The sequence below is a fragment of the Ptiloglossa arizonensis genome, chromosome 9, assembly GCF_051014685.1.
Source record: "Ptiloglossa arizonensis isolate GNS036 chromosome 9, iyPtiAriz1_principal, whole genome shotgun sequence".
In the NCBI taxonomy this organism is placed as follows: Eukaryota; Metazoa; Arthropoda; class Insecta; order Hymenoptera; family Colletidae; genus Ptiloglossa; species Ptiloglossa arizonensis.
The window spans coordinates 1,955,396-1,982,334 of NC_135056.1; the positions used below are offsets into that span (position 1 = coordinate 1,955,396).

Genomic DNA, 26,939 nt, shown 5'->3' on the forward strand with positions numbered 1-26,939 from the left:
TTAAATTAATATGGAAAAGATACAAAATGCTCTTTCATTTAGTTGGTGATCAATTATCCAATTATTTTGATTTTGACAGTATTTTATAAACAAGTGATAGTAGCTTTTTGTTACTAAGCAATACCTTGTGACAACAAATTTTCATTATTTTAAAATTCATGCAGAATGATCATTAAAAATTTACAACAATAAGAATGGTTAACACCCTGTAATTTAATTAGAAAGGTCAAACTGAAACTTGTAGTGCTATTAGGTAGATTAAGAGTGATTAGTAGGCAAGAAGAAAGTCTTAATATTCGTAAATTTGCAACAATAAAAGGACTTGATAGAAACTATTCTTCATGGTAGAATTTCCAAGAAAATACACTCCTATGAAAATGAAATGGATCAAAATATTTCTAGTGGGCAAAACTGAACAAGTAGTTGTTAAATGAATAAAATACAGTTTTTTAAACTTATAATTTTAAGTTTCATGCCAAAGAACAGATGCTTTCAGATTACGTCATACAGACGTAAGCAAGCTATTCAATAATGGTAGCAAGATGTTTCACAGTAAAAGGGGTAGGAGATATAATCAAAATTGATGGTATTCTGAAAAAAAAAAAAAAAAAAATAAAAGTATCTTATGTAAACATGCAATTGATGTGTCGTGTCTCAGAGACACAATTAGTGGACAAAAGATTTATTATACAAGATAATGATCTAAAATACATTTCTAAGCTGTGCAAAGCATATTTAAAATTAAAGAAGAAGATATTTATAAAAATATGTAATGGCCTCTTTAATCTCTGGATTGAAATTCAATTAAACCATGATGTTTTTGAAAACATCTATAGAAAGCCACTTTTCTAAAAAGTAATTATATTAGAATCATAATTATCACTTCAAATTATACTTAAGTAATATACAAATAGTACGTAAGAATAGTACTAGTATATTTTCAATAAAACCTTTATATATTTTTGAAAAAGGTTAATTTATTAAAAATCAGAAAGCAATCCAAACTTTTGAGTGGTAATGTATATAATTGTAAATTTATAGATATGCTATTAAGTTATATTCATTATGAAGAACTCTATTTCCAGTTTATAAGTTGCAATATATTTTATAACGCACATCCACCCTTATACCCACCCACCCACCCACCCACATAAACACACACAAATTATTTGCGTATTTATAAACAGAAATTTATACAGAAGGATCAGAATACTTATCAAATAAAAATAAAATATTTGGAAACACTGGAATTTGAGTACCAGATCTTAAGTAATTACTCTTTGCATTCACTCAAAATACATTCTTATGAAACACTTCAAATTGAGAACTTTTCTATTTCAAATTTGAATTATTTATCAAGAAAACAAAACACTATTTAAAATATTGAGCAAATTGTACAATGTCGTCTTTCAACTTTTTCCATTTCTGTAATATGGCAATAGTATTATATACATTATTCTAACTTGAATTTAAAAATTTTTTTTAAAACACAAATTACAACACAAAATTTAGAGATGATATGCAAAAATTAATCTGTTTGAATTATAAACCTGGAATCGTAAAAGTGATTGTAAGTACAGATCCTATCACCCTTAAGTCCCTCCCACAATTATCTTTTCTAAGTTCTTAATTTACATATTCCTATCAACAAAAATAAAGGTAATCTTTAAATGTCAAAAAAACTTATATCTACAAAGGAATTACTCAGTAGATAGTATCCTACAATATTATTTAACTTTCTCTTCAATTATTTTTCGTTACCATTAATAATTTTGAAACTATTCATGTGGATAAACTAATATGGCATATTAAAGAACAAAACATTTGACATTTAAATTAATGATTCTAATTAATCAGTTGTACTAAAAATTAGAACTTATACATATATACCACACAAAGATACAAAAATCATTTCTCTACAACAATGGAAGAGATCCATAAAATACATATTTAATGGAAAATATAGTTATAAAAATTTAAACTAATATATGAATTGAAATAGATATATTATAAATAATTATGCATTAAAGACATACTAATTGATATAAAAATGTATATTTTAGAATAACAAAATGGAAGAAAGCAATAGTAATTGTCAAGTAAGACTTGACATTAGGTTGCTGTGTTAACCATTATTGTTGAGTCTCGTTTGACACTGATTATAAAAGATTAATTAAAAATATTTCCATACCTCTCTATGCATATATATTAATATAGTTCTTTCAAGATCCTGATCAAGGCACATGTCTTGTAAAATTTTAACTAATGTTACACTAGGCATAAATTCACCCATTAATCGTTCTCCATTTTCTAATTGTATACCTATTGTAACAGTCGATGTAGAACGTTTATTTGTACAAGGTATCATTTCTAATTGTGCATTGTTTGGTAGTCCAGTAAACCGTAATATTGCATTAGGATCTAACATACGGTTAAAATGTCTAAAAGAGAGATGAAATCTTACAATCAGTTGAAATCTGTTATAGTTTTGTATCTTACATTTATTTATGTTTTAGATGGTATATACCTGACATCATAATCATCTGCATTATATCCATATTTTTTACAGACTTCTTCCAGAACCTACAGATAACAGTTTGCACTTGATGTAAGAAAATTGTAATAATTGTAACTACACATTTATTCAATCATCAACATACAGTGCTGAATAAAAATATTGGCACAGCATGATTTTTGTGATATAAATGCTTACAATTACTAAACAAATTGATTTAAAAGAAAAACTTTTTAACATATTCGTTTATTATATATCCTAATTTATTACATAATAAAAACAATAATATATATACATTAATTCACAAAGTAATAAACTTGTATTTATAGAATATTCTATGGATGGACAAAAATATTGGCACATGATGCTAAATGTAATATATCCACATCTTTTCAAAAAATTTCCAATTGTCGTTTTAAGATATAGGTAGAGGACTCTCCAATTATCATTTTTAACAAGTTATCCTAAAATTCAATCAGCTAAGAGGAGAAAAGCAAAAGAAACTGCAAGTGGAAAGAGAAAAATAATATTAAATTTACATAAATTGCAAAAATCTTATAGTGAAACAACACAACTTGATAATAGAAGTTGTTTCACTATCAGAATTATTGTAAAATTATTTAAAGATTAATTAGTTTTTAATAATGCGAATTGTAGTGGTCATCTTCCCAAATTAAGGAAAAATCCATTAGAGAATAACAAAAAATTATAAATAAAGTGAAAAGAAACTTAAATTAAATTACTCAGAATCCAGGATAATATTAAATAGTGAGTGCTAAAAATAAATAAATTCAAAAACAATGCAGAGGGTATTAAAAGCTGCTAAATATTCTGTGTGTGTTGCACAAAGAATACCATAGATATCAAAGAAAAATTTAAAAATGAAGAAAGAATTTATAACGAAGTATTTCATATTTTGAAAGAACATGTTGTTTACAGATGAAAGCAAATTCAATGTATTTAAATTAGATGGTAAAATATTGGTTTGGAGAAAGCCAAATATTAAACCATACTTATAAAATTTACAATCAATTGTAAAACATAAAGGTGGTGTTGTTTTTATAGATAATATTTTGGACAAATATGCATATTTAAATATATTAAAACAAAATTTATTCAAAAGTGTGAAGGAATTAAATCTCCCATAGAATTTCTATTTGCAAAATGATTGCGATTCAAAATACACTGCTTACATTGTACATCACTGGATCATTTATAATGTTGCTCATACCCTACATACACCAGTCCAAAGTCCAGCCATGAATCCTATCAGACATGTTTGGAGTGAATTAGAAAAAAGTATTAGAGAATATAATATAACAAATAAAACAGAGTTGAATATTCATTAAAAGAATGATACAAAATCGAGTTGGATATTATAAAAAAAAATTGGTTGATTCCAAGCCCAAACGATTAAAAGAAATCATTAAAAAGAATAATTAATTCCTAATTATTTTTAAATGCTTTTATTCGAGTGTACCAATACTTTTGTGCATCCATAAAATGTTCGATAAATATATTTTTGTTATTTTGTGATTCAATTTATTTATATTATTGCTCCTATTATGTAATAAATTAGGTAGATAACAAATGAATATGTCAAGAAGCTTTTCCTTTATATCAATTTGTTCAGTAATTATAAGCATTTGTATCACACAATCATGCTGTGCCAATACTTTTGTTCTGCATTGTATATATACATAACTTACCTGTAATACTGTAGTGTTTGGTGTAACTTTAACATTACGACGATAGCCATTTGGCATAAGTATGATGACCCCTTTATTTATAGCCATAATATATTGAAAGTTTAATTATTTATGATAATTAATTTAATACATTTGTCAAACACAGCAACATGAATTCGTACTGTTTGAGAGAATATCATAGATAAATGATAACTATAGTAAGGCCTAGAGACGAATGCCTTTGTCACTAGCTGAATCCATCAAGTTCCATTAATTTTTTCCGTATGAAGAGAAAATCACCAGTTATAGCATCAACCAAAATACCTATCTGAAAGAAAAGGGTTCTTAAGGTACGTTTTCATATAACAATATTATTTCTATGCAGTTGCGTGCTATATCATATTCATTACTTTTAGAATGCCTTATAATAAATTAATTTTACTAACTGTTCGTATCATTCTTGAAATGATAAATTATATGTTTATTACCAGAAAATCGGAAGTTTTAAATTGCTTTCATAACAATGGTAAAAGTCACGAGTTATGAATCATAACAGTCCTGACGTGAAAGTTAGTCATATTGTTACGAGATTGACTTTGCTATCGCAATATTGACTGCTACACTGTTGGACAATGTTATAACGGTTAAAGTTATGACTTTTTTTTTATGTGAAAAAGTACCTTAATTGATGCCGGAATTGATGATTTTCTCCTAAAATTGTAGAATCAATGACTTTCGTGTATTTACAGGCATTGATTCGTTTATATTAAAAGAGAAAGTCACCAACTCCATATTACTAAGATATCTGCCGAGGAGAAAAACGGATCTTGATTGGTGCGGAGCTGGTGATTTTCATTTTATCGAATAAATGAATACTATTAGTAATTTGTTTCCACTTCAAGAGAGAGTTACCGGTTACCAGCTTTGATAAGTATTCAACTTTTATCTCGATAGACATGTTGGTGTTGTGAAACCGACGACTTTCTTCAGAAGCAGGGGTGAATTGATACCAGCGATTATTAATTTGTATTCTCGTTTAGGGAAAGGCACTATCTCTTCTTGTTTTTCATAAATCACTTCAGCAGGTATTGCGTAAGAAAGACGTTTAGAAGTATTATATTATTAACTACACGAGGAAAATTTAAAATGGAGCAATTGTGGTTTTAAAAAATATGTAATTTCGTCGTGACTAACCTACATACAATAAAAGACATTAGTCGTTGTGAAATAAGAATGGTCAAGAAACTGTATCTTATAAGTCGATAATGATCCGAAATATGCGACTCGTAGAGTAGAACAATTTTTGAATGACCGAAGCGTAAATCTACTGAAATGGTCTTCTCAGTTCCTGATCTCAATCTCATTGAGATTCAGTGGATAAATGTCGACAAACATTTAAAATAAGAAACCAAGAAACTTAGGCCAATTTTATGTTCTTATACTCGAAGGGTAGAGCAATGTATTAATCAAACTTGTAACTGTGCAGTGTCTTAGAGTCCTGCTTTGTACATATACTATGTTTACAGGTAACTCATCGATTTTGTTAGTATATTTTAGAATGAATACACAAATGTAATTAATTTAAGAAATTGTACTTTTATTTAAAAATATTAATTAATACTTTTAAAGTATTATAAAGTAGTATAACACAGTTATGCCCTAAATTGATATGAAATCATTTATAATTTAAAAATTTTAACTTAAATATGACACAAGTTCCTGTTACTCAATCACTCTAAAATTTCACATGTAATATTTTCTCATCAAATGTCATAACTTAAAAGAGTAAGACCAAAAAAGACTCTAAATATATTGTTGACCAGTATAACTTAAGGTGAACCTATGATTGTAGTTATAACTTTTTTATTTTTATTTTGTATTGTAAATGTATTTTTTAAATTCTTGAATTATGGTAAATTATCGATTGCTGGTGTAGACAACTCATGAAAGTTTCTCGTAATAGTTTTCAATGATATTAATGTCAGAAGATTTTGCTAGCTAGTCCAGAACAGACGTATTTTTATACTCAAGAAAAAGCTTTTAATGCCTTTGCTTTATGGAGTATATAACTGTTTCCATTTCTGTTGAATGTTTGGTAAAAAGTAATAAAACATCATGCTTTTCTTTCCATTTTGAAATCATGATTCCTTCTCTTCTTTTTTGTCTAACAAATTTTTGGCGTTTTAATGTTTTGGACACTACGTCTTTTAGATTATCTTTACGATTATTTTAGAGAGTACTTTTAGATTATCTTTACGATTATTTTGAAGAGTATCTATCAAATGTGTACTTTGTTATATAAGTTGCTTTGCTAAATGTAGACTTGTATACCAATTGTCCATGCATAGTGAGCAGCTTTTGTGAAATATATCTTTGCACAAATTCATAACAATATTTGTTGGTGTCGTATTCACTTCATTGTAATCTTTGCCACTCTAGACATGGAAGTTGTATGTGTACCCAAACCTGGAGCAAAGTTTGAAAATGTTTATTCCATATTTCTGTCTTTTTTGCTTCATGTAATGTCAAAATATATTTCGTTTACAAAATAGGATCATGGATTTGTGAATGCAAATTAATTCTGTTGAATTATAATATTTTAAAAACTTTTCATTCAGCTCATCTATGACTGATAGAATTTTCTATAAATGTTTTGTGACATCAGCTAATTTATATTTTGTAAAATGAAGCATTCTCAAAAGAATCTCAAAACGATTCCTGCTCATTATTTTATGGAGAAATGGATGATAATATACAGGATCCTTGGACCAATATAAACTTATGCTTGAATATTTTACTAGTTCCATCTAAATAATAAGCTCAGAGGCATTTGATTTCTTCTTTATTGGTAAGCATCCACCGATCTATACGTTTCAAAGTATTTGTTGATTACTTTTGTATTGCATATATATTTATTTGTTCAGTTATCCTTTCGAACATTTCTTTAGTGACTAAACCAGCACACAGAAATCTTCTACATTGACACAATTCTGCAATTCTGTGTTATTTCTATCAACATCGTATACATTCGTACAGTCTGTAATATTTGATTGATTCCCTCTTGGATAAAATCATTCTTGATCACCTATATCATCTATATGCACATTTTCTAATGAACTCGTCTTCAGATGAGCGCGAAATATGACAACGACGATTTCTAGGTGGCAAAATTAATTTGCTTGATGCATCACTTTCTGATCCCCCTAGCATTTTCAGGCAAATAAAAAACTTCAAATTTATGGTCAGCAAGAAAATTGGTAGACCTACTTTACTGAACGAAACTAGACTATGCCTTCTGTGTAACTGAAGATTTGTTAAGTAAAGTGGCATCGTTTAGTCTCGCGTTTCATTTTTTTTATTTTTAGTTTGTATTGTAGTTCGCTCATCGAAAACAAGCTGGGCATTTATCGCATTAAGAATTAGTGAGCGAACATCGAGTGATATTTTCTGCGATTCTTATACCAGTTCTTTGTGTTGTAAGTTTTTTGCCGCAGTATTCAGGTTTCACTGAGGTTTCCCCAGTAGGAATCAAACGAGTATTCGTAGGAAATTAGCAATGATAACAGCGAAACTTCGATTTCCACCAGGCTTTTTCGGGCTCTTTCCGTGCTCTAAGGGGCTACATACACCCACTGGTAAGAAAAATTAGGTACATTTTCATTATTCTTCTTTTATGAAAAAAAATCTTATTGAAAAGGCTTCAACTATATTTTATATAGTTATAAGATATTTATATCACTGTATAGTTTAACGTATATTTCCTATAAATTTTATTTGAAAATCTTCAATAATGCCTCTTGTTAAAGTTGTTTTGTGGTAAAAATTACGGTACCCGTAATGAAAAACCCGTGGAGTTTTTATCCAAAATACGAAATAAATTTCTTTAAAATGCATAAAAAAGAAAAAATTTTTGACGATATAACTTTGTGATTTTTTATCTCATTCTGGTCTGTTAAGTAGAATATTCTGTAGCGTGTTCGATTAAAATCAGTCGCCAATCGTCTTCGGATGAATTCCAAGTAAGAAAAAAATTAAAATTATTTTATACAAATATGGTACACATTACATGTATAGTGTATGGTCTACACAGGATTGCGGGAAAGTACGCCTTCATTTTCCACTAGTGAACAAATAGTATCATGTACAGAAAAGATATTTGTTAAAGCACCGCTTCGTATTGAAACGTACCGAAAGATATTAAAAGATACTTCTTTACCACCGGAACCTGGTAAATTTTAAGCTGAATATTTTGAAAAACTTAGAGGTTTGTTGAGCTTTCATTAAGTTAAATAAGTTTACTTAGAGTTCGATTAAAACCGTATCTCTTCAAACATTAAGAAAAAAAAGATGCTGCTGCAATTGAGATAATTCAGGATGTAGTCCAACGAGATGAACTTATACAAAATTTCATTTTTATTAAAACCCATTTAAGCAATTTGCCTGCCATGATAGAAAAATACCTAGTGATTGTGGAGAGAAAATTAGAAAAACAGTAACTGCGGTTGTAAGAAAAAAATACTCGGTTAACGAAATTAATACAAATTTCAAATAGTTTAAACAATGAATTTGTTTAACATCTAATAGATCCGCCAGAAATCTGCTGGAATAAATAATGTATAAATATTATAAATACGCACCTTATACATTGTTTGATGTCGAGCGATTTTTTTCGCATGTAAAATAATTTTTACGAATGAGCTTCGTCTTAATACTATTCAATTTGGAAAAACTGCTTGTCACAACAATCACAAAATATATTCTTAATTTTGTATATTTTCCCTGCCTATTAGCATATTCTTTGTACATATTTGCATATTTTTCGTGCACATTTTGCATATCTTTAGGGCATATATAACATGTTTTTTACATATTTATTAGACATAAATATCCGGAGTTTATTAATAACTAATGATAAATGAGTCTTTTAAGTTTTAAGAGTCTTTAAGAAAATGAAAATTTTATAAATCACACTGTTCCATTCGCAGGTTCTGGAGTAACTGCTATAAAGTCAAACGCGGTTCTTTTATCAGAAGGTCCTTTTCTCTGGGTAATCCAAATACGAGTTTTTGCTATTTTTAAATTTTCCTTTATGTTGTTTGAAACAAACTGTCCTTCAACGTCCAATAGCTACGTGACCAGATACCATTTTGATAGATCAGGCTCGAATGAACAAGTTCAAGACGACAGTCTCCCGTCTGGAAGCATTTGATGGTGTATCGCTGAAAGACAGGAGTTTCACCAGGGAATTGAGTGGTACAAGGAAATAAGGCTATAAAACTTTATCGCAATCGAGGTTTCAGAGAAGTAAAGAAGAGGATCCCTGTGGCGGTTGTCGTTTATGCTCCAGTCGCGAATTGTCAGGCCATCTCAGTAACAAGTGTTCTACCAGATCGGATAGTGTTTCAAGTGCGGTGAACGAGAGCATATTGTGGCGAGATATACAAAGAGTGTGCAAAGTATAAAAAAACTGGTGAGGAATAGCTGTCATCTCACAGATACAACGGAAAAAGAATGTAAAAGATGTATTGATAAATGGACATCGGACAGTAGGACTAATCAACACCGGAAACGACATCAGCTTAATGACAGCAGACGAATACATTAGAATTGGCACCTCTTCTTTGCAGTCCAAAGAAATTAGATTCCAAGGAATAGACGAAAATGTTATGCTGAAGAATTTAAAGTAAATCTAATAGTGGATGGTAACTGTTATACTGTTCACATACAACCTATTTCGGAAAGTCTAATGGGTTATAAATCAGTAATACTTTGAGGAGTAATTAGGCGGGGGCTCGAAGAACATCCGAGTCCCTGCCTAACTAAGGATAGTAGTCGAGGACTACCTCCGCAATAGGTAGATTGAGTGTCCTGGTCGGTGTGGTATGGAGCTAAGAGAGGCTTCCGCAGGGATTTGTGGGGTTCCTGTTATGGAACCTCGAGTACGATACCGTTCTGTGGGATGAAGACCTCCCCGACGACGTTAACCTAGCGTATTATGTGGACGACACGTTAATGCTGGTCGTTGGGGAGGATTGGAGGAGGTTCATTCAGCGGATCGAGGACGGTGCTCAACGCGTCGTCGATCGGATCAGGCGTATCAGGTTTAGAGGTGGCTCTCCATAAAACCGAAGTGCTGGCAATCTATGCAAGACATCAATCCCCTCTCCGAGGGATGAGGGGGATGAGATCCACCCGTCTGGGTGGATGAGATCATTGTTGAGGTGAGGTTCTCGATGAAGTATCTGGGGCTGATCCTTGACAGCCACTGTCGGGGCTGTCCTTGTTGGATGTGCTTGCGGGCTCGCACGCGGCTTTCTATGAAGGTCAATGCGAAGCCCGTGGGCAGGGAGTGGTCCTGACGGGACGGAAGGTGAAGGCTCTCAGATACCAGGCTCGACAGTCTATGCGGTGGCAGCAGCAGCTGGCAGAAACGAAGATCGGCCAGCAGACTGTCGAGGATGTTTGGCCACTCCTGTTGGAGTGACTGGGTAGAGACTACGACTCCCTCACCTACCGTATGGTGTAGATGCTGTCCGGAGATGGATGCTTCGGGCGGTACCTGTGCAGTATAGGCAAGGAGCGTATCGCGATTAAAAATTCCTATTTCACTTGCCTCGCCTACGCACAAAGGCTAATAAAAACCGTACAAGCTGTTACCGCGCAGCAGCCACATCGTGATTGCGTTACGAATACGACACCCACTAGATCCGAGGTACTTGAAGGTGACATAAACCTCCCCAAACTAAACCTGTCGCGTTTTAGTGGATGCTATGAAGAATGGCCAGGTTTCGCCGACCAATTCAAGTCCATGGTGCACGGTAGCGTTCGCTGAAACGATTGCCGCAAATTAATGTATTTACGATCCTGTTTGCGTGGTGAAGCGTTGAGTGTAATAGAGTCCTTAGAGATCTCGGCAGCAAACTACCAACCGGCGTGGAACCTCCTCGAAGAGTAATATAACAGGCCGGCGGTAATCGTCAACAATCACGTACGTGCCCTATTCGATTTGTCAAACATGACCAAAGTGACGCACAGTAATCTACGACCTTCCTTGACGACTTTAGAGTCGCCCTAAAAACCTTGAAACAGCCGTGAGCTGACATGCTCCTAATATATGTCTACCTTTCGCGACTCGATCAAGAGACAAATTTAAAATGGAGGGAGCACACTCGCGAAAATACCTTCCCAAACCTTGACGAATTGTGTAAATTCCTGTGCGATCGTTGTCACGACTTGGAGCCGTCGAACACCGCATTCGCCGCGCACCAGGGTTCATAAAACGCGAGTCCATACAACGGTACAGATTTCCTGCCCCATGTGCCGGGCACCCCATTCTATTTACGCGTGCGACAATTTTAAGGAGGCTACCGTAGCTCAACGCGCGAAGGTCGTAGCGGAGGCGCGACTCTGCCTGAACTGCTTGAAGCGAGGACACGTTGCAACCACGTGCACTGTGTGCAATTGTCGGGTGTGCAACAAAAAGCATCACACGTTGTTGCACACAGACGCGCCTGAGGACTTACGCCCCTCAAACAGTCGCGTGAACGTTACTTGCTTGAGCAGCAACACGGACAGCCGAGCCATACTGTCCACCGCGATCATCAACGTCATCAATAAGAATGGGGAATCGCGACCGTGCCGAATAATGTTGGACTCATGCGCGCAATCACACTTCCTCACCCGTCGGTTCGCGAAACGTTTAAATTTGCAACTGAACGAAACGCAAATTCCAGTAACCGGAATGAACCGGATGAAATCAAAGATTAAGCACTACACAAAGGCTCGCATCCAGTCGCGCGTCACCAACTTCGCCGCCGACGTGACATTTTTACTAGCCGAGGAAATCGCCGCGCCGCTTACAGATGTCCAAATTAATCGTGGCAAGTTAGAGCTGCCAAAGAATATACCGCTAGCCGACCCTGAATTCCATAAGCCATCCGAAATCGACGGTTTATTAGGGGCACAACTTTTCTGGCACCTTTCGAGCGTAGGGCAAATCAGGTTAGCTCAGCCCACCGTCATGCTTAGGAAAGCTTTGTTAGGGTGGCTCATAGTCGGCAAAAACGTCAGTCAAAACAGCCCAAGAACTATGCGCGGCAGTTCTGTTAGTCAAACTTTTCAACGCCACGATAAAGTCACTCAAATCGCCGCCGGCGCGAAAGATATTCGGGACCGACTCAATGATCGTTCTGCACTGGATAAGGACTCCGCCGCATGCGTTGAAGGTTTTCGTCGCGAACCGAGTAAGCGACATACAGTCAGTGCACGAAGCACAATGGTGCCACGTGCCCACCCTAGACAACCCAGCCGACTGCCTATCACGAGGGGTAGAACCTCGCGAATTCAACCCCATTAACTCATGGTTGTACGGTACTCAATGGCTGCGGCAGTCCGAGGACGGATGGCCATGCAGCGCGCTTCTACCTGCCGAGGTACCGGAGCGACGAGCCGTGGTATCGCTTACCACGCCACTCGCGCCCACCTCGTTTATTGACAAGTTTTCGTCACTTGAACGACTAGAGCGCACTATTGCCCACTGTCTCAGATTCTGCCGCAACCTAAAGAACAAACAAACTTGTTCAGACCCCTTAAGCGTAGACGAAGTACGTCTCGCCCGCCAACGAATCTTAAGATTCGTGCAGTCGTCAGAATTCGCTAAAGACATCAGTCTGCTTTCCAAGGCGCGCAGCTAACTTCGGGGGATTATGGGAGGCGGCCGTCAAGGCAGTAAAACGACACTTAATTCGCGCTTACGGTAGGACGTTATTGACATGCGGAGCCATGATAACTTATCTTGCCGAAGTCGAAGCCATTCTAAACTCCCGTCCACTCATTCCCTTGTCCTCCGACCCTACCGACCTCATGGCCCTTACACCTGGCCATTTCTTGATCGGACTTGATCACAAGTGTCCATGAATCGAGCGTAGCTGAAGTTCCAGCCATCAGGCTGACATTGTGGCAACATGTCCAGCAAATGCGGGAGCACTTCTGGGCACAATGGCATAAGAACTACTTGCACGAACTGACAGTTCGTAGAAGGTGGCACACCCAAGCACCACAGGAAGTCAAGGAGGGCACGCTGGTTATCGTACACGAAGACAACGTCCCCCCGCTTTACTGGGTCCTGGGCAGGATCGTCGCCCTGCACCCTGGGGATGATAACGTTACACGCGTTGTCACCGTAAAGACTATCAACGGCGAGTACAAACGCAGCGTTAAGAGGCTATCTCCGGTGCCCTTAGATTAAGTTTATATGTATATATGTATCATTATGTAATGTCTAAGCTCCGCGTCCGATAGTCTAAGAAACGTGTATAATCATAAGACAAAAGAATCACACCTCCGGATTTGTTGACCGTAACAGCTCAAGGGGGCGTAGCCCAACTCTTCGACCCATTAGGTTTGCTGGGCCCCATCATTGTCAAGGAAAACCGTTTACGTAACAACAAGACAATAAAAGCTTGCGTCGCGGTTTTCGTGCGCTTCGCCACAAGGACAGTGTACCTCGAGTTGGTCGTCGATCTCACCACGAGCGCAGTTCTCGCGGCGCTCGAACGATTTTTTGCAAGACGAGGAAACTCGTCCGACATATTCAGCCAACGCGAAAAACTTTGTTCGGCGCTGAACGAGAATTGCGCGACATACATGTTTCCCTCAAAGCCTCGATCGCGGACACCTGCATACAGCATTATGCAGTAAACAACAACGTTGTTTGGCATTTCATTCCCCCGCACGCACCCAATTTTGGAGGGCTATGGGAGGCAACCGTCAAATCAGTAAAATGTTACTTAATTCGCACTTACGGTAGAACGTTATTAACATAAGAAGCCATGATAACCTATCTGACCGAAGTTGAAGCCATTTTAAACTCCCGCCCACTGATTCCCCTGTCCTCCGATCCTAACGACCTCACGGCCCTTACACCTGATTACTTCCTAATCGGCGACTTGATCACGAGTGTCAATGAGTCGAGCGTAGCGGAAATTCTGTCCATCAAGCAAACATTGTGGCAGCATGTCCAATAAATGCGGGAGCATTTTTGGACCCGCTGACACAAAGACTACCTGCACGAGTTGACAGTTCGCAGAAAGTGGCACACCCGTGCACCGCAGGAGGTTAAGGAGGGTATGCTGGTCATCCTCCACGAAGACAACGTCCTCCCACTATATTGGGCACTAGGCAGGATCGTCACCTTGCATCCTGCGGATGATAACATTACCCGCGTAGTCACTGTAAAAACTGTCAGCGGCGAATACAAGCGTAGCGTGAAGAGGCTATCCCCGGTGCCTTTAGACTAAGTTTATATATGTATTGTTATATAATGTCTAAGCTCCGCGTCAAATAGTGTAGAAAGCATGTTTAAACGTAAGACACACGAAACACACATCCACACTTGTACTTATCTAAATTTATTGACCATAACCGTTCAAGGGGGTGGTATGTTGCGGCACGCAAAAATCCGCGCGGTCCGTACGCGCCCTACCGTTTATGGCTGGATTTGCGCGGGTATCGACCACGTGCTCGACACGTGTGCAATTCACCATCAAGCTAACCACCACACCTGGGTTCTTGGAAGTCTGCTAAACATCTGAGGGGCCATTAAGGCGATTTTCGCCTCTTTATGGTTTTTAGCAATTTTCACTTCCAGGAACCCTCGGTTTGCAACTAACAATCCCACTCCAGGCTTCCCTTTCCTCCGAAAAAGTTGTCCACCTCCCAAATTCCTCAGCTAATCGGATTTCAAGCCGAACGCATAAAACGGAGGGTTGACACGCGGAGAAAACAGTGCGAGTGCAACAGTGCAAGAGTGCAACATTCAACAGACTGTGTAACACAGTGCAACCAGTAAACATTCAGACACAATTCTGCCAACAAGTCTGACCCCTTTCATAATTTATAATATATAAATATATATATATATATATATATGTATATGTAGAGTGAAATATATGTATAGGAAAATATGCCTATTCCTCTATTATAATAATATATTCCTTGTAGATTACAGATGGAAATATAGGGTCTGCGCAAGGTCACGACGCGTGCAAAAAGAAAAGTCAAAAACCCGCTCGCACCGCGGAACACACACACGTTTTCTCGAAAACTCTTTTAAAACTTTTACTCGATACCGGTCGAGTCACGTCCGTATCGGTCGCTGGTTACAATACAACAACTCTTTTGTCTTTCGCACAGGGTTTCAATGACCTATCGATTTACCGAAACAGTCGCTCGCTCAATCGAAAAAAACTTCAGGCAATTCGCTCGCGCAAAACTCGTCCCTACATTCGGCCATCCTGCGTTGACATTCGCCCTCGAATGTCGCCGACATCGTCGTCTTCGTCATGGTCCTCGCTGTTTTCGTCTTCGTCCGAAAATTCGTCACCTGCGCTGTCAGTCCACAACTTCATATATTCGACCGCGGTTGAAGTCTCTTGGGGTCCCTCTCCGGTGCCAACTTTGCGCACCTGGTATCGCTGGTTACGGAGAGTACGAATGACCTCGTATAGTCCAAAATATTTATGCGATACTTTAAGACCAGGTCCTCTCTGGGTTCGTTTAATAGCAACCAGTTCGCCCTCGCAGTAAGCTCTACCCGCTCGTCGATTTTTGTCAAATGTCCGTTTGTTTTCTTTTTGAATCTTAGCAATGTTTTCACTCGCTCGAGCTCGCAGTTCGCATCGGTCATCCTGGAACGTCATCATCCACTCCTTCTCAAGTAGTTCCTTTACATCCGGATATTCTTTTAGTCTTGGGTGTATCGGATGTCGTAGTTTCTTAATGCTGTCGTCTTCTTCTTGCGCTTTTCGTACAAGTACTATCGGACTAGCGTAGTCGGATGTAGACGGCTGAACGATCCCGTCGCTAATCCATTCGTCAATCTGTACATCGACTATGTCTTTCTCATGAGCCGATAGACGTCTTGCAGATTGATACACGGGCTCATCGTCCGACACTACTAATTTCATCGTCGTGTCTAGTTTGGACGTCTTCTTCGGTTTGTGGTCATTCGCGAGTTCGTTCACTACCGCGCGTTGCTCTGGATTGGTAATATATAAAACGTCTACTTCGCTTGTCGTGTTACACGATACATCGATTTGAAAGACTTCCGGCGCGGTCGCATCATCGCTGTCTTTGTACATCGCGGTTGTCGTCGACAATGGTCGAATTGTAACATCTTTGCCTCGCAGGTTTACTTCGGCTTTCTTTAAGAAGTTCACCCCAATGAGGAGCTTGTGCCGCATCGTAACGTCAGGAACAACACGAACACGGATTCGATAGGAATGTCCGTCTATCGCGATCGCGGTCTCGAATTCTCCCAACGTCGCATTATTTTCCGAACCAATACCGTTAAAAGATAGTTCGCCGAATAAGAACGGTGGACAACCGAGTTTGATGTATTCGCTCGCGCTTATTAGACTAATGTCGCTAGCTGAATCGATCACCGCTTCTATTTTACGACCGTTTAGCCCGATTTCTTTTATGTATTTTTCGCTCGCGACTTCCGTAATAGAACAACTTGGCTTGTTCATTTCCGCTTTTTTCGGACACTTTGATGCAACATGTCCGCGTTCTTGGCAGTCAAAACATTTCACGCCGCGTTGTTTCGTCGGACAATTCGCACTTATGTGGTAACGTTCACCGCAATTATAGCAACGCGTTACGCTTCTCGTGGTGCCCTCGACGTTGTTTTCTGCATCCGGGCGCGATTCCCTGTTGTAGGCGCTGGCCTGGCCCTCACGTCTCGCTGTCGCTGGTATGTTAGTTCTTTGGTCGCGAAGAGTCACCTCGAAGGCTTCTAACAGCTCCTCCGTCGATGATAGGCGTTGGATGCGCGCCTGATTGCGCAACGTCTCGTCAGGTATCCCGTCGATTAGATATTCGAGTACCTCATCATGATGGATTGGTATTCCATTAGCCAAAATTATTTTTTCATGATAGTATTCATGGAACGTCTCACCTCGTTTCCATATGCGCTGTTCGAACTTCCTCCTCGATGCTAACCGGCTCTGTCGACGATGGAAAGTCGCTCGCAATTCGCCAAGAAGTTCGTCAAACGCCGTCGTGATGTACTCCGGTTTAGAATGCAACCACTCGAGCGCCTTGCCCTTTGGCCGCATTCCCATAAGTACGCGTGCGAAGTCGTCATCGAGTTGGTATGTGGTTTTAAGCAATCTAATTTGTCTTTCCCACGTCTCAAAGCTGCCTGATTTTCCATCAAACTCGCCGAGTAAATCAGCAATCGTCGTCACGTTGACTTTCGGTGGTCGTCGCTGCATCGAAAGGTTGTCATCGTCGTTGTTTGCTGGGGTAGTTTGCACGCTGTCACGGACATCAGTTCTTCGATGGTACGCACTGCCGCGCGTCGCCCGCCATTGCGGATTTCTTCTCGCTGTAGCCTCAAGATCAAGCATCCTTCGCATGGTGTCGATCTCGAGACGCGCTACTGCTAACTCCTGCTCGGCTAACTGCTTCTCCCTTCTACACAGTTCGATTTCACGTTGTTGTTGACTCGTTGCTGATAATGTACTCGCTGCACCACCCGCATACGAGGCTCCAACGTCACCCCCTGCATCGGTACACTCATCTATCAGCCACGTTCCCTCTGGATCGGCTTCTTGCACTCGCGCCATGAGTTTGGCTTTCGTGCCCATTGTCAATAGACCGTGTGCCGCTAAGAGTTCTTTTAACGACGCGACCGTATATTTATTCAAATCTTTCATCGCTTTCTTTCTTTACGACGTGCGCACTACTCTTTCTTTTTTTTTTTTTCGGCCGCCCCTGACACACTCGCAAACGACCGCCGAATGTTCCCGAAACACACAAAAACCACTTTTATAGTCTCTTTTTCCCTTTTTTCGTCGCGAAATCTCGTGATGCCTCACGCAATCCCGGACGAGCCCCCAAAAATTTGTAGAGTGAAATATATGTATAGGAAAATATGCCTATTCCTCTATTATAATAATATATTCCCTGTAGATTACAGATGGAAATATAGGGTCTGCGCAAGGTCACGACGCGTGCAAAAAGAAAAGTCAAAAACCCGCTCGCACCGCGGAACACACACACGTTTTCTCGAAAACTCTTTTAAAACTTTTACTCGATACCGGTCGACTCACGTCCGTATCGGTCGCTGGTTACAATACAACAACTCTTTTGTCTTTCGCACAGGGTTTCAATGACCTATCGATTTACCGAAACAGTCGCTCGCTCAATCGAAAAAAACTTCAGGCAATTCGCTCGCGCAAAACTCGTCCCTACATATATATATATATATATGTATTTATATATATGTATATCCATAAACCACGCACGATTACAATAGTTATTTGGGGGTTCGTACGGGGATCAATCACTCAAAGATCTCTTCTCAAGTGATTCGAAGAGAGAAAAACAATAATTTTGAGGGCTCGTCCGGGATGAATCAGACAGGTGCCGTTATGCAGAATAGTTTAGACGTAGTTCAGTGTGAAGGTGAAACGACGAGAGTTACAAGGATGAGCTGCAAGACACGACGAAAAAGTGTCAGTGGTGAAAATATGTGTGACAATTCTGAAGTTGCTAAAATGAAGTTGGTAGAACTTCGAACAGAATTGAAAAGACGAAAATTGAGAATCACTGGAAATAAAGACGAATTACGACGACGCTTGAAAGCTGCCTTGACGCTAGAAGAAGAAAGTGGAAACGAAGATATGAGTGATTGTGACGAGGACGATGAAGAAGATGATGTGGACCGAGTTGAAGAAGACGTTGACGACGATGACGACGGTGATAATGGAAGATCAGGACGTAGTACACGCGGAAGGAGGAGACAGGTAAAATATGTACCCAGTTTTAAAGATGTTGAAGAGTCGATGACAACGTTCAGCGGGGACGACAAACGAAGCATTAAACTTTGGATCAGCGATTTTGAGGAAACTGCCGATATGTGTGAATGGACTGACATTCAAATGATAATATATGCCAAAAGACTTTTACGAGGTTCGGCAAAGCTGTTTGTTAATTATGAGAAATGTGGCCGAAGCTGGAAGTGTTTGAAGAACGCTTTGAAATCGGAATTTGGTTGCAAAACCAGTAGCTACCGAACACATCAGAAGTTGACACAAAGGAAAAGACGTAATGACGAATCGTATCAAGAATACATCTATCAGATGCTCGACATAGCCTCTCAAGCAGACGTGGAGACTGATGCTGTGATACGATACATAATCGACGGAATTCAAGACGAAGAGTATAACAAAGTCGTGCTGTATGGAGCCAGGAGCATTGGAGAGCTGAAGAAGAAATTCGTAGTCTACGAGGAGATGAAGACCAACAGGAGGGTGAAGACGAGGTGCATGGAGGATAAAGTGCAGAAGCCGGTGCGTGTTGTTAATGCGGAGAAGAAGCGATATTTTAATTGTGGATTGCCGAATCATGTGAGTGCGAATTGTCCAATGAAGGGCAAAGGGGTGAAATGTTTCAAGTGCAATGAGCACGGGCACGTTGCGTCGAAGTGCCCACAAAAGCTGAATGTGGAAAAGAAAGTTCGTAGTGTTGCACAGTTCTCCCCAGGAAAGCATCATAAAGAGGTAAAAATAGGAAAGCATGACTTAGTGGCATTAATCGATTCAGGAAGCGACTTGTCGCTGATGCGCGCCGATGAATACGCGAGAATAGGTGCACCGCGTCTGCGGAACAAAGAGGTGCTATTCCGTGGGGTGGGTTCCGATATGAATAAGACGTTGGGCGAATTCGACACAGAGATCGCGATAGATGATAATTTGTATCCGATAACAGTACACGTGATTCCGTCGGGGTTGATGCAGCAGGGAATGATCATCGGTGTAGATTTCATAAACACAGTAGATGTTATCATAAAGACCGGAAAACTATCAATTACAAAACCCGAGAAAAATACTTCCTCTAATTCCGATGTACCGGAAATTTTTCGAATAGATACCGAGCACGAGGTTAATGAAATAGATGTTTTGTATATCGGGGACGTTGCATGTAGAGATACTATAAAGAATCTGATTAGCGGTTACAGTCCAATACAAGAGCGTGAAGTAGATATAAAGATGAAATTGATTTTAAGGGACGACGAACCGGTTTATCAAAGGGCTAGAAGGTTATCACAATCCGAGAAGGAGGAAGTGAACGCTCAGGTTGAGGAATGGCTGTCCGAGGGAATAATCCAACCATCGCTATCGGAATACGCGAGTCCTATTGTGTTAATAAAAAAGAAAAATGGTCAAACCAGAATGTGCGTCGACTTCAGGCTCCTCAATAAAAAAAATTATAAGAGATCGTTACCCACTTCCGCTTATAGAAGATCAGCTAGACTTACTGCAAGGGGCGAAAGTTTTTAGTACGCTAGATTTGCGGAACGGATTTTTCCACGTAGACGTAGACGAAAACAGTAGGAAAACTACTGCTTTTATAATTCCCGACTCCCAGTACGAGTTTTTAAAGGTCCCCTTTGGTCTGTGCATTTCCCCCTCAGTGTTTCAAAAGTTCGTAAATTGTATATTTAAAGAATTAATAGCCGGCAAGCGTGTATTGGTTTACATGGACGACTTAATAGTTCCGTCTACGGATTGCACGAGTGGGTTGGAAAATCTCGAGAGTGTGCTGGATACCGCCAGTAAATTCGGGCTATCCATCAACTGAGATAAATGCCAGTTTATGCAGTCAAGGGTCGAGTACCTGGGGCACATAGTCGAAAACGGTAGCGTGCGTCCGTCGAAACACAAAACCGATGCCATTACGAAATTTTCAAAACCGGCGAACGTGAAAGCCGTTCAAAGTTTTCTGGACTTAACCGGCTACTTTAGGAAATTTATAAACTAATACGCAATTATAGCGAGACCATTAACGAATTTATTAAGGACGAACGTTAAATTCGAATTTGGTACAAAAGAGAGATAGGCGTTTGAACATTTGAAAATAATGTTATCGAATGGGTCTGTGCTCAAAATTTATAAGGTAGGCGCTGAGACGGAATTGCACACGGATGCATGCATGTATGGATTTGGTGCGATACTGATGCAGCGCAATGACGAAGACGGTGCGCTGCATCCAGTATATTACGCGAGCGGAAAGACGAGTCCACAGGAGAAGTACACTAGATACGAACTCGAGGTCTTAGCGATAATTATAGCGTTAAGAAAATTTCGGGTTTATTTATTGGGAATGCCTTTTAAAATCATCATTGACTGTCAGGCATTTTCTATGACCATGCAGAAAAGAGACCTTTGCGTGCGAGTGGCTAGATGGGCTCTCCTCCTGGAGGAATACCAATATAGTATCGAACATCGCCCTGGTAAAAGTATAAAGCATGTGGATGCGTTAAGTCGTAACGCGTTACCGGTCTGCATGTATGTGAACGAAAGTGAGGAAAGTGTGACCGCACGACTACTCGCAGCGCAGCAAAAGGACGTCGACTGCAGAACATCGCCGAATTGGTGCGCCAAGGTAAAACAAGCGATTACTGTGTGAAGAACGGCTTGTTGTTTAGAGAGGCTAGCGGGCACATGCTGATCGTCGTTCTTAAGCTGATACGGTTGGCAGTGGTTCGCTGTGCTCACGAAGAGGGGCACTTCTCGGTAAACGAAACGGAAGCGCTCGAAAAAAGGGATTATTGGTTCCTGGGCATGCGGGGACGGATAGAAAAAGTCATTCGAAATTGCGTCAATTGTATACTGGCCGAAAGGAAACAGGGCAAGCAAAAAGGGTTTTTAAATTCTATCGACAAGGGATACCTACCGCTGTGCACCTACCACATCGACCACTTGGGGCCGATACCATCTACAAAGAAGAATTACAAGTACATCTTTGCCGTTGTAGACGCTTTCACGAAATTCGTGTGGCTTTACGCCACGAAGACGACAAATGCAGCCGAAGTTCTGAGTTGGTTAAAAAAGCAATCAGTCGTATTTGGAAACCCGAGGAGGATCATTTCAGATCGCGGTACGGCCTTTATGTCCCACAAGTTCGAGGACTACTGTAAGGAAGAAAATATACAACACATACTGACGACGACCGGCATTCCAAGGGCCAATAGACAGGTAGAGCGGATTAACCGCACCCTTATTCCCTTGTTGACAAAGTTGTCTGCGCCGAAGCCGCACGAATAGTACAGGTACCTAGAGCTGGCTCAGCGCTACCTAAACGCTACGCCATGTCGGAGCACAGGTATGCCGCCATCCCAATTGCTGCTCGGAACACACGTGAGGTTCAAGGACGACCCAACGATCAGGGAAACAATTGAGAAAGAATGGATAGCCATGTTCAGCGAGGACCGGGACGAGTTGAGGCGGCGGGTAAAGGAGAACATACAGAAGGTGCAGCAAGCGTCGAAAAGAAACTATGACGTAAAGTGGAAGAAAGCGAGGGGCTACGCAGAGGACGACTTAGTGGCTATCCGCAGAACGCAGTTCGGGCCCGGATTGAAGTTTTTCCCGAAGTACCTTGGGCCGTACCAGATAACTAAGACATTGCGGAACGATCGTTATCTAGTACGCAAGGTGGGAGGATGCGAAGGTCCTCAGCAGACGTCGACAGCGGCAGATTCCATGAAACCGTGGGTTGACGACCTCAGTGATAGTGACTCCAGTGTGAGTGATTGCGAAAGTGTGAAAGACATCTGAGGGCAGATGTCGGCATTATTACGATACCGTATTACTATATGGAAAAATCTAGCAGATACGATGGTCTCCGAGGATTTCCTGCGGGCGCTGTGGTCAAGACGACTATCTGCAATGACCAGTGCTGATGTCATCGCGCGGCCGAACCTCCAGCTAACGGAGTTGGCGGAAATCGTTGACCGAATACAGGAGAACCCAGCGCAAACGCACCTTACAGATGTGGCGAGTGTGGTGAAAGATACGGCAACGGAGGTGATACTCAAGAAATTAGAGGAACTACAGGTAGCAGCCGCGGAATGACGTAGCCCGCAATCGCGTCCGGAAAATCGACGCGACAGAAGGACTCGTTACCGCTCAAGATCGAAGAGCAACAGCCCAGATCGGCGAGTTTCAAAGAACGGGTACTGCTGGTACCATAGCGACTTCAGGAGCAGATCCTACAAATGCAGGCAACCATGCAGCTACTCATCAGAAAACGGGCGACACGTCATTGAATGTGGTAAGCAATGATGCCCCCAGGACGAGCCGCCTTTTTGTGTATGACGGGTCTATCAAGAAAGAGTACCTAGTAGATACAGGTTCAGACCTGTGCGTGTATCCTCGCACACGGGTAAAAGGGTCAGTTGTAAAAACTGCGTACGAATTCTTCGCGGCAAATGGCTCCACCATATGCACCTACGGCATTAGGACATTCCGATTGGACCTCGGACTCCGCCGTGCCTACGCATGAAAATTCGTCGTCGCTGACGTCGATAAACCTATCATCGGGTCCGACTTCCTAAATCACTTTGGGTTACTGGTGGACCTAAAGAACAAAAGGCTGCTAGACTAAGTAACGTCGCTGACCTCCAGGGGAAGAGTCGCCGCCATGGATTCGTCTAGTTGTGTTTTACGTGACTGTGCCTGCCGCGAGGGCTCAACAAACACGGCCCCCATGGGCGTAGGATTGAAATACGATCAATCAGCGCGTCGACGTGAAGTTGCTCCACATAGACTATCAATTTGACGCCAGAGTGCAAGCTCCAGTCATCCCTTTTGGTGTAGGCGAGACCTTTCTAAATCTCTACCGGCTCTGCAGGTCGGTACCCGAGCTGATAATGCAGCTCACCCATCGAGGTATTACCTCTAGCCCGCGATATAGGCTATACCACTGCCCCCGCGAGTCCAACCCATGGTCGGCTACAGTGGGGAATTTCTCCTCCTCTGTGGGCTGCGCCAGACCCCCGCGGTACCAGTTTAAACTACTGGTGGAGTTTTCGCACTTATTATGCTCCCCGTTGTGGGTCTTGCACCCCTCGGCACAGGTGGGCCAACTCGGATGCATGGTGGCGTCACTCACCAAAGGATTCCAGTCACAGACTATGTCGGTCGACATGGCTTCCCTCCTGTGCTTCGCCGCCATGGATGTAGGGTCGATCAGAACCACCGCGGGAGACACCCTCCGACAATTCTTTAGGGCCCGGTTTATCGCCAGGCGACGATTGACATGACCGCCGCCAGCTTCGTTGCTGCATTTGTATATATCAAGTGGTGACGGTCTGACGGCGTGCTCGAGCACGGGCCGCCACATCAGCCCCCTTGGTGAAAATAAGGGTACGCTTACGCTTATCGGTTAGCCCGCAACGTAGCGGTCGGGAAACGACACGCGTCTACCCGATTTCGTCGTGCGTTTGACCTGCTCGTTCGTACGGGATTCCGCGGTGTCGTTGTCGACCTTCCGCGGTGGGGGTTTGCTGGTTGCGTCCTGCCTGTCGTCCTGTAGCAGGTAGGCTGGTTTGAGTCGGTCTAACGACACTGGAACCACCCGATCCTTAACACGGATGTTGAAATGCTTCAGGTGTCGCTCGACTACCTCGTAAGGGCCGTCGTACGCCGGTTGCAGGGCGCCTTTGAGGCCGCCGTGCCTCACGAACACGTGCGTCGTTGTGGTGAGGTCCTTGAAGACGAACAGCTTTTTGTTTCCGTGGCGCGTTACAGGCGTCGGGCGCAATCCACGGAAATGCTCGCGTAGTTTCGCGACGTACGCTTCTTCATTGTCGTTCGCAGTTCGCCGCTCTATCAATAATTCGCCCGGCAGGCGAATCGGCTCGCCGTACAGCATTTCGGCAGGAGTCGCTTTGATGTCGTCCTTCTAGGCGGCTCGGATGCCTAAAAGGACGACCGGTAACGCCAAGGCCCAGCTGTCCGCGTGGCACACGATTGCCGATTTCAGCTGGCGGTGGAATCGTTTCACCATGCCGTTCGCTGCTGGATGATACGCAGTTGTACGTAGATGTTTCGTCCCGATCAGGAGCGACAATTGTTCGAATAAGGCGGATTCGAATTGTCGGCCCTGATCGGTTGTGACTCGATGGGGTACGCCAAACCGGGCGATCCAACCCGCGAGTAACGCATGCGCTACCGTCTCGGCGGTAATATCTTCGACGGGGAACGCTTCCGGCCAGCGTGCGTAACGATCGACGCACGTTACGCAATATCGGTACCCCCTTGACATCGGCAACGGCCCGATAATGTCTACGTGGATGTGCTCAAAACGCTCCGACGACGTATCAAATCTACCCGACAGTGTAGACACGTGCCTACTGGTCTTCGCTTGTTGGCACGGCACGCACGCCTGTGCCCAGGTTCTACAATCCTTCTGGATACCTGGCCACACAAAACGCTGTGCTACTAGCCGCGCGGTCGCTTTCGCCCCGGGATGCGCGAGATCGTGGATGGAATCGAAGGCGCATTTTCGAAACTCCCTCGTCACGAATGGTCGCAATGAGGGGTTCGTGGTGTCGCAGTACACCGCCGAACTTCCGTCGGGAAGCGCAACTCGCTTCAGCGCGAGTGACGTGTTTGATTGTAGCAACACCCGTAACTCCTCGTCTCACTATTGGGAGTCGGCGAGTTTCGCATAGTCGAGGGCCTGGGAAATTTGCGCGGCCCGTGACAAGGCGTCGGCCACGACGTTGTCTTTCCCGGACACGTGCCGGATGTCGGTTGTAAATTGTCCGATAAGGTCTAAATAGCGAAACTGTCGAGGGGTATGTTTCTCCGGTTTTTGCGCGAACGCGAAAGTGATCGGTTTATGGTTGGTAAAGATTGTGAATACGCGGCCTTCCACCATATGTCGAAAGTACCTGACGGCTTTATACACCGCCAGAAGTTCCCGGTCATACGGACTGTACTTCCGTTCGGCCTGCGTTAGTTTTTTCGTAAAGAAACCTAATGGTTGCCATCCGTCGCCCGATCGCTGCTGCAACGCAGCTCCCACCGTGAAATCGGAAGCATCTGTGAAGAGTGCCAAAGGCAACGAGACGTCGGGGTGCGCGAGCAATGCCGCCCGCGCGACGCTGTCCTTACACCGTTCGAACGCTTCGATTCTGTCCGGCGACCAGTCGACGGGGGTCCGGCCCTTGACGTTACTCTGAAGGGCTGCATTTAGGGGAGCCTGAATCTCTGCGGCGGCAGGCACGAAATGCCGATAGAAGTTTAGCATACCCAGGAATTGTCGCAGTTCTTTAACTGTCTCTGGGCGTGGGAAAGTTCGAATTGCTTCGACTTTTTGCGGCAACGGTCGAATGCCGTTCGCGTTCACCGCGTATCCCAGGAACGTCACTTCCGGCGCGCCAAAACGCACTTCGCGCAATTCACAAGCACTCCGTACTCGTTCAATCGTCTGAAAAGTTCGCGTAAATGATGTTCGTGCCCTTCGACCGAGCTCGATGTCACGAGAATGTCATCGATATAAACGTAACACCAATCGAATCCGCGTAACACCTCGTCCATAAAGCGCTGGAATGTCTGGGCCGCGTTTCGTAGACCGAACGACATCCAAGGGAACTCGAACAGCCCGAAAGGTGTAGTGATGGCAGTTTTAGGGATATCGTCCGGGTTCACTGAGATTTGGTTATACGCCCGCACTAAATCTATCGTCGAGAACAACGTCTTGCCGGCCAGACATTGCGCAAAATCCTCGACGTGAGGCACCGGGTATTTATCCGGGATTGTTCTTGCGTTCAACGCCCGGTAGTCTCCGCACGGTCGCCATTCGTCGTTTTTCTTCGGGACCAGGTGCAGGGCCGACGACCAGCAACTTTCGGAACGGCGCGCTGTTCCGTTCCT

The 26,939-nt window shown here is 41.9% G+C and overlaps 3 protein-coding genes across 6 annotated transcripts in view; all 3 read right to left on the minus strand.

Moving 5' to 3' along the window:
* LOC143151040 (tether containing UBX domain for GLUT4) overlaps positions 1 to 4,462 on the minus strand; it is a 36,533-nt gene extending 32,071 nt beyond the window's left edge. For 2 of the 4 annotated variants that reach the window (XR_012993222.1, XM_076319770.1), the window contains exons 1-3: positions 4,225 to 4,460; positions 2,528 to 2,583; positions 2,192 to 2,441 (exon numbers count right to left, since the gene is read on the minus strand). Coding sequence is in view for 3 of the 4 variants with exons in the window: in XM_076319770.1 (XP_076175885.1) it covers positions 2,192 to 2,441; positions 2,528 to 2,583; positions 4,225 to 4,311 (393 nt within the window). In the remaining variant the exon portion in view is untranslated. Of the gene's footprint in view, positions 1 to 2,191; positions 2,442 to 2,527; positions 2,603 to 4,224 lie in introns of all 4 variants that reach the window. The other 2 variants (XM_076319771.1, XM_076319772.1) reach the window with 2 other exon arrangements.
* A 4,525-nt stretch (positions 4,463 to 8,987) lies between these two features.
* LOC143151388 (uncharacterized) lies at positions 8,988 to 15,011 on the minus strand. Its single transcript, XM_076320470.1, has 2 exons — positions 10,861 to 15,011; positions 8,988 to 10,762 (listed from the first exon to the last, which is right to left on the minus strand). The coding sequence occupies exons 1-2, from the start codon at positions 10,930 to 10,932 to the stop codon at positions 10,307 to 10,309; spliced, it is 528 nt and encodes a 175-aa protein (XP_076176585.1). The 5' UTR covers positions 10,933 to 15,011; the 3' UTR covers positions 8,988 to 10,306.
* A 9,430-nt stretch (positions 15,012 to 24,441) lies between these two features.
* On the minus strand, positions 24,442 to 24,930 carry LOC143151437 (uncharacterized). The gene has a single exon (XM_076320536.1). The coding sequence runs from the start codon at positions 24,928 to 24,930 to the stop codon at positions 24,442 to 24,444; it is 489 nt and encodes a 162-aa protein (XP_076176651.1).
* Between the last annotated feature and the right edge of the window lie 2,009 nt (positions 24,931 to 26,939).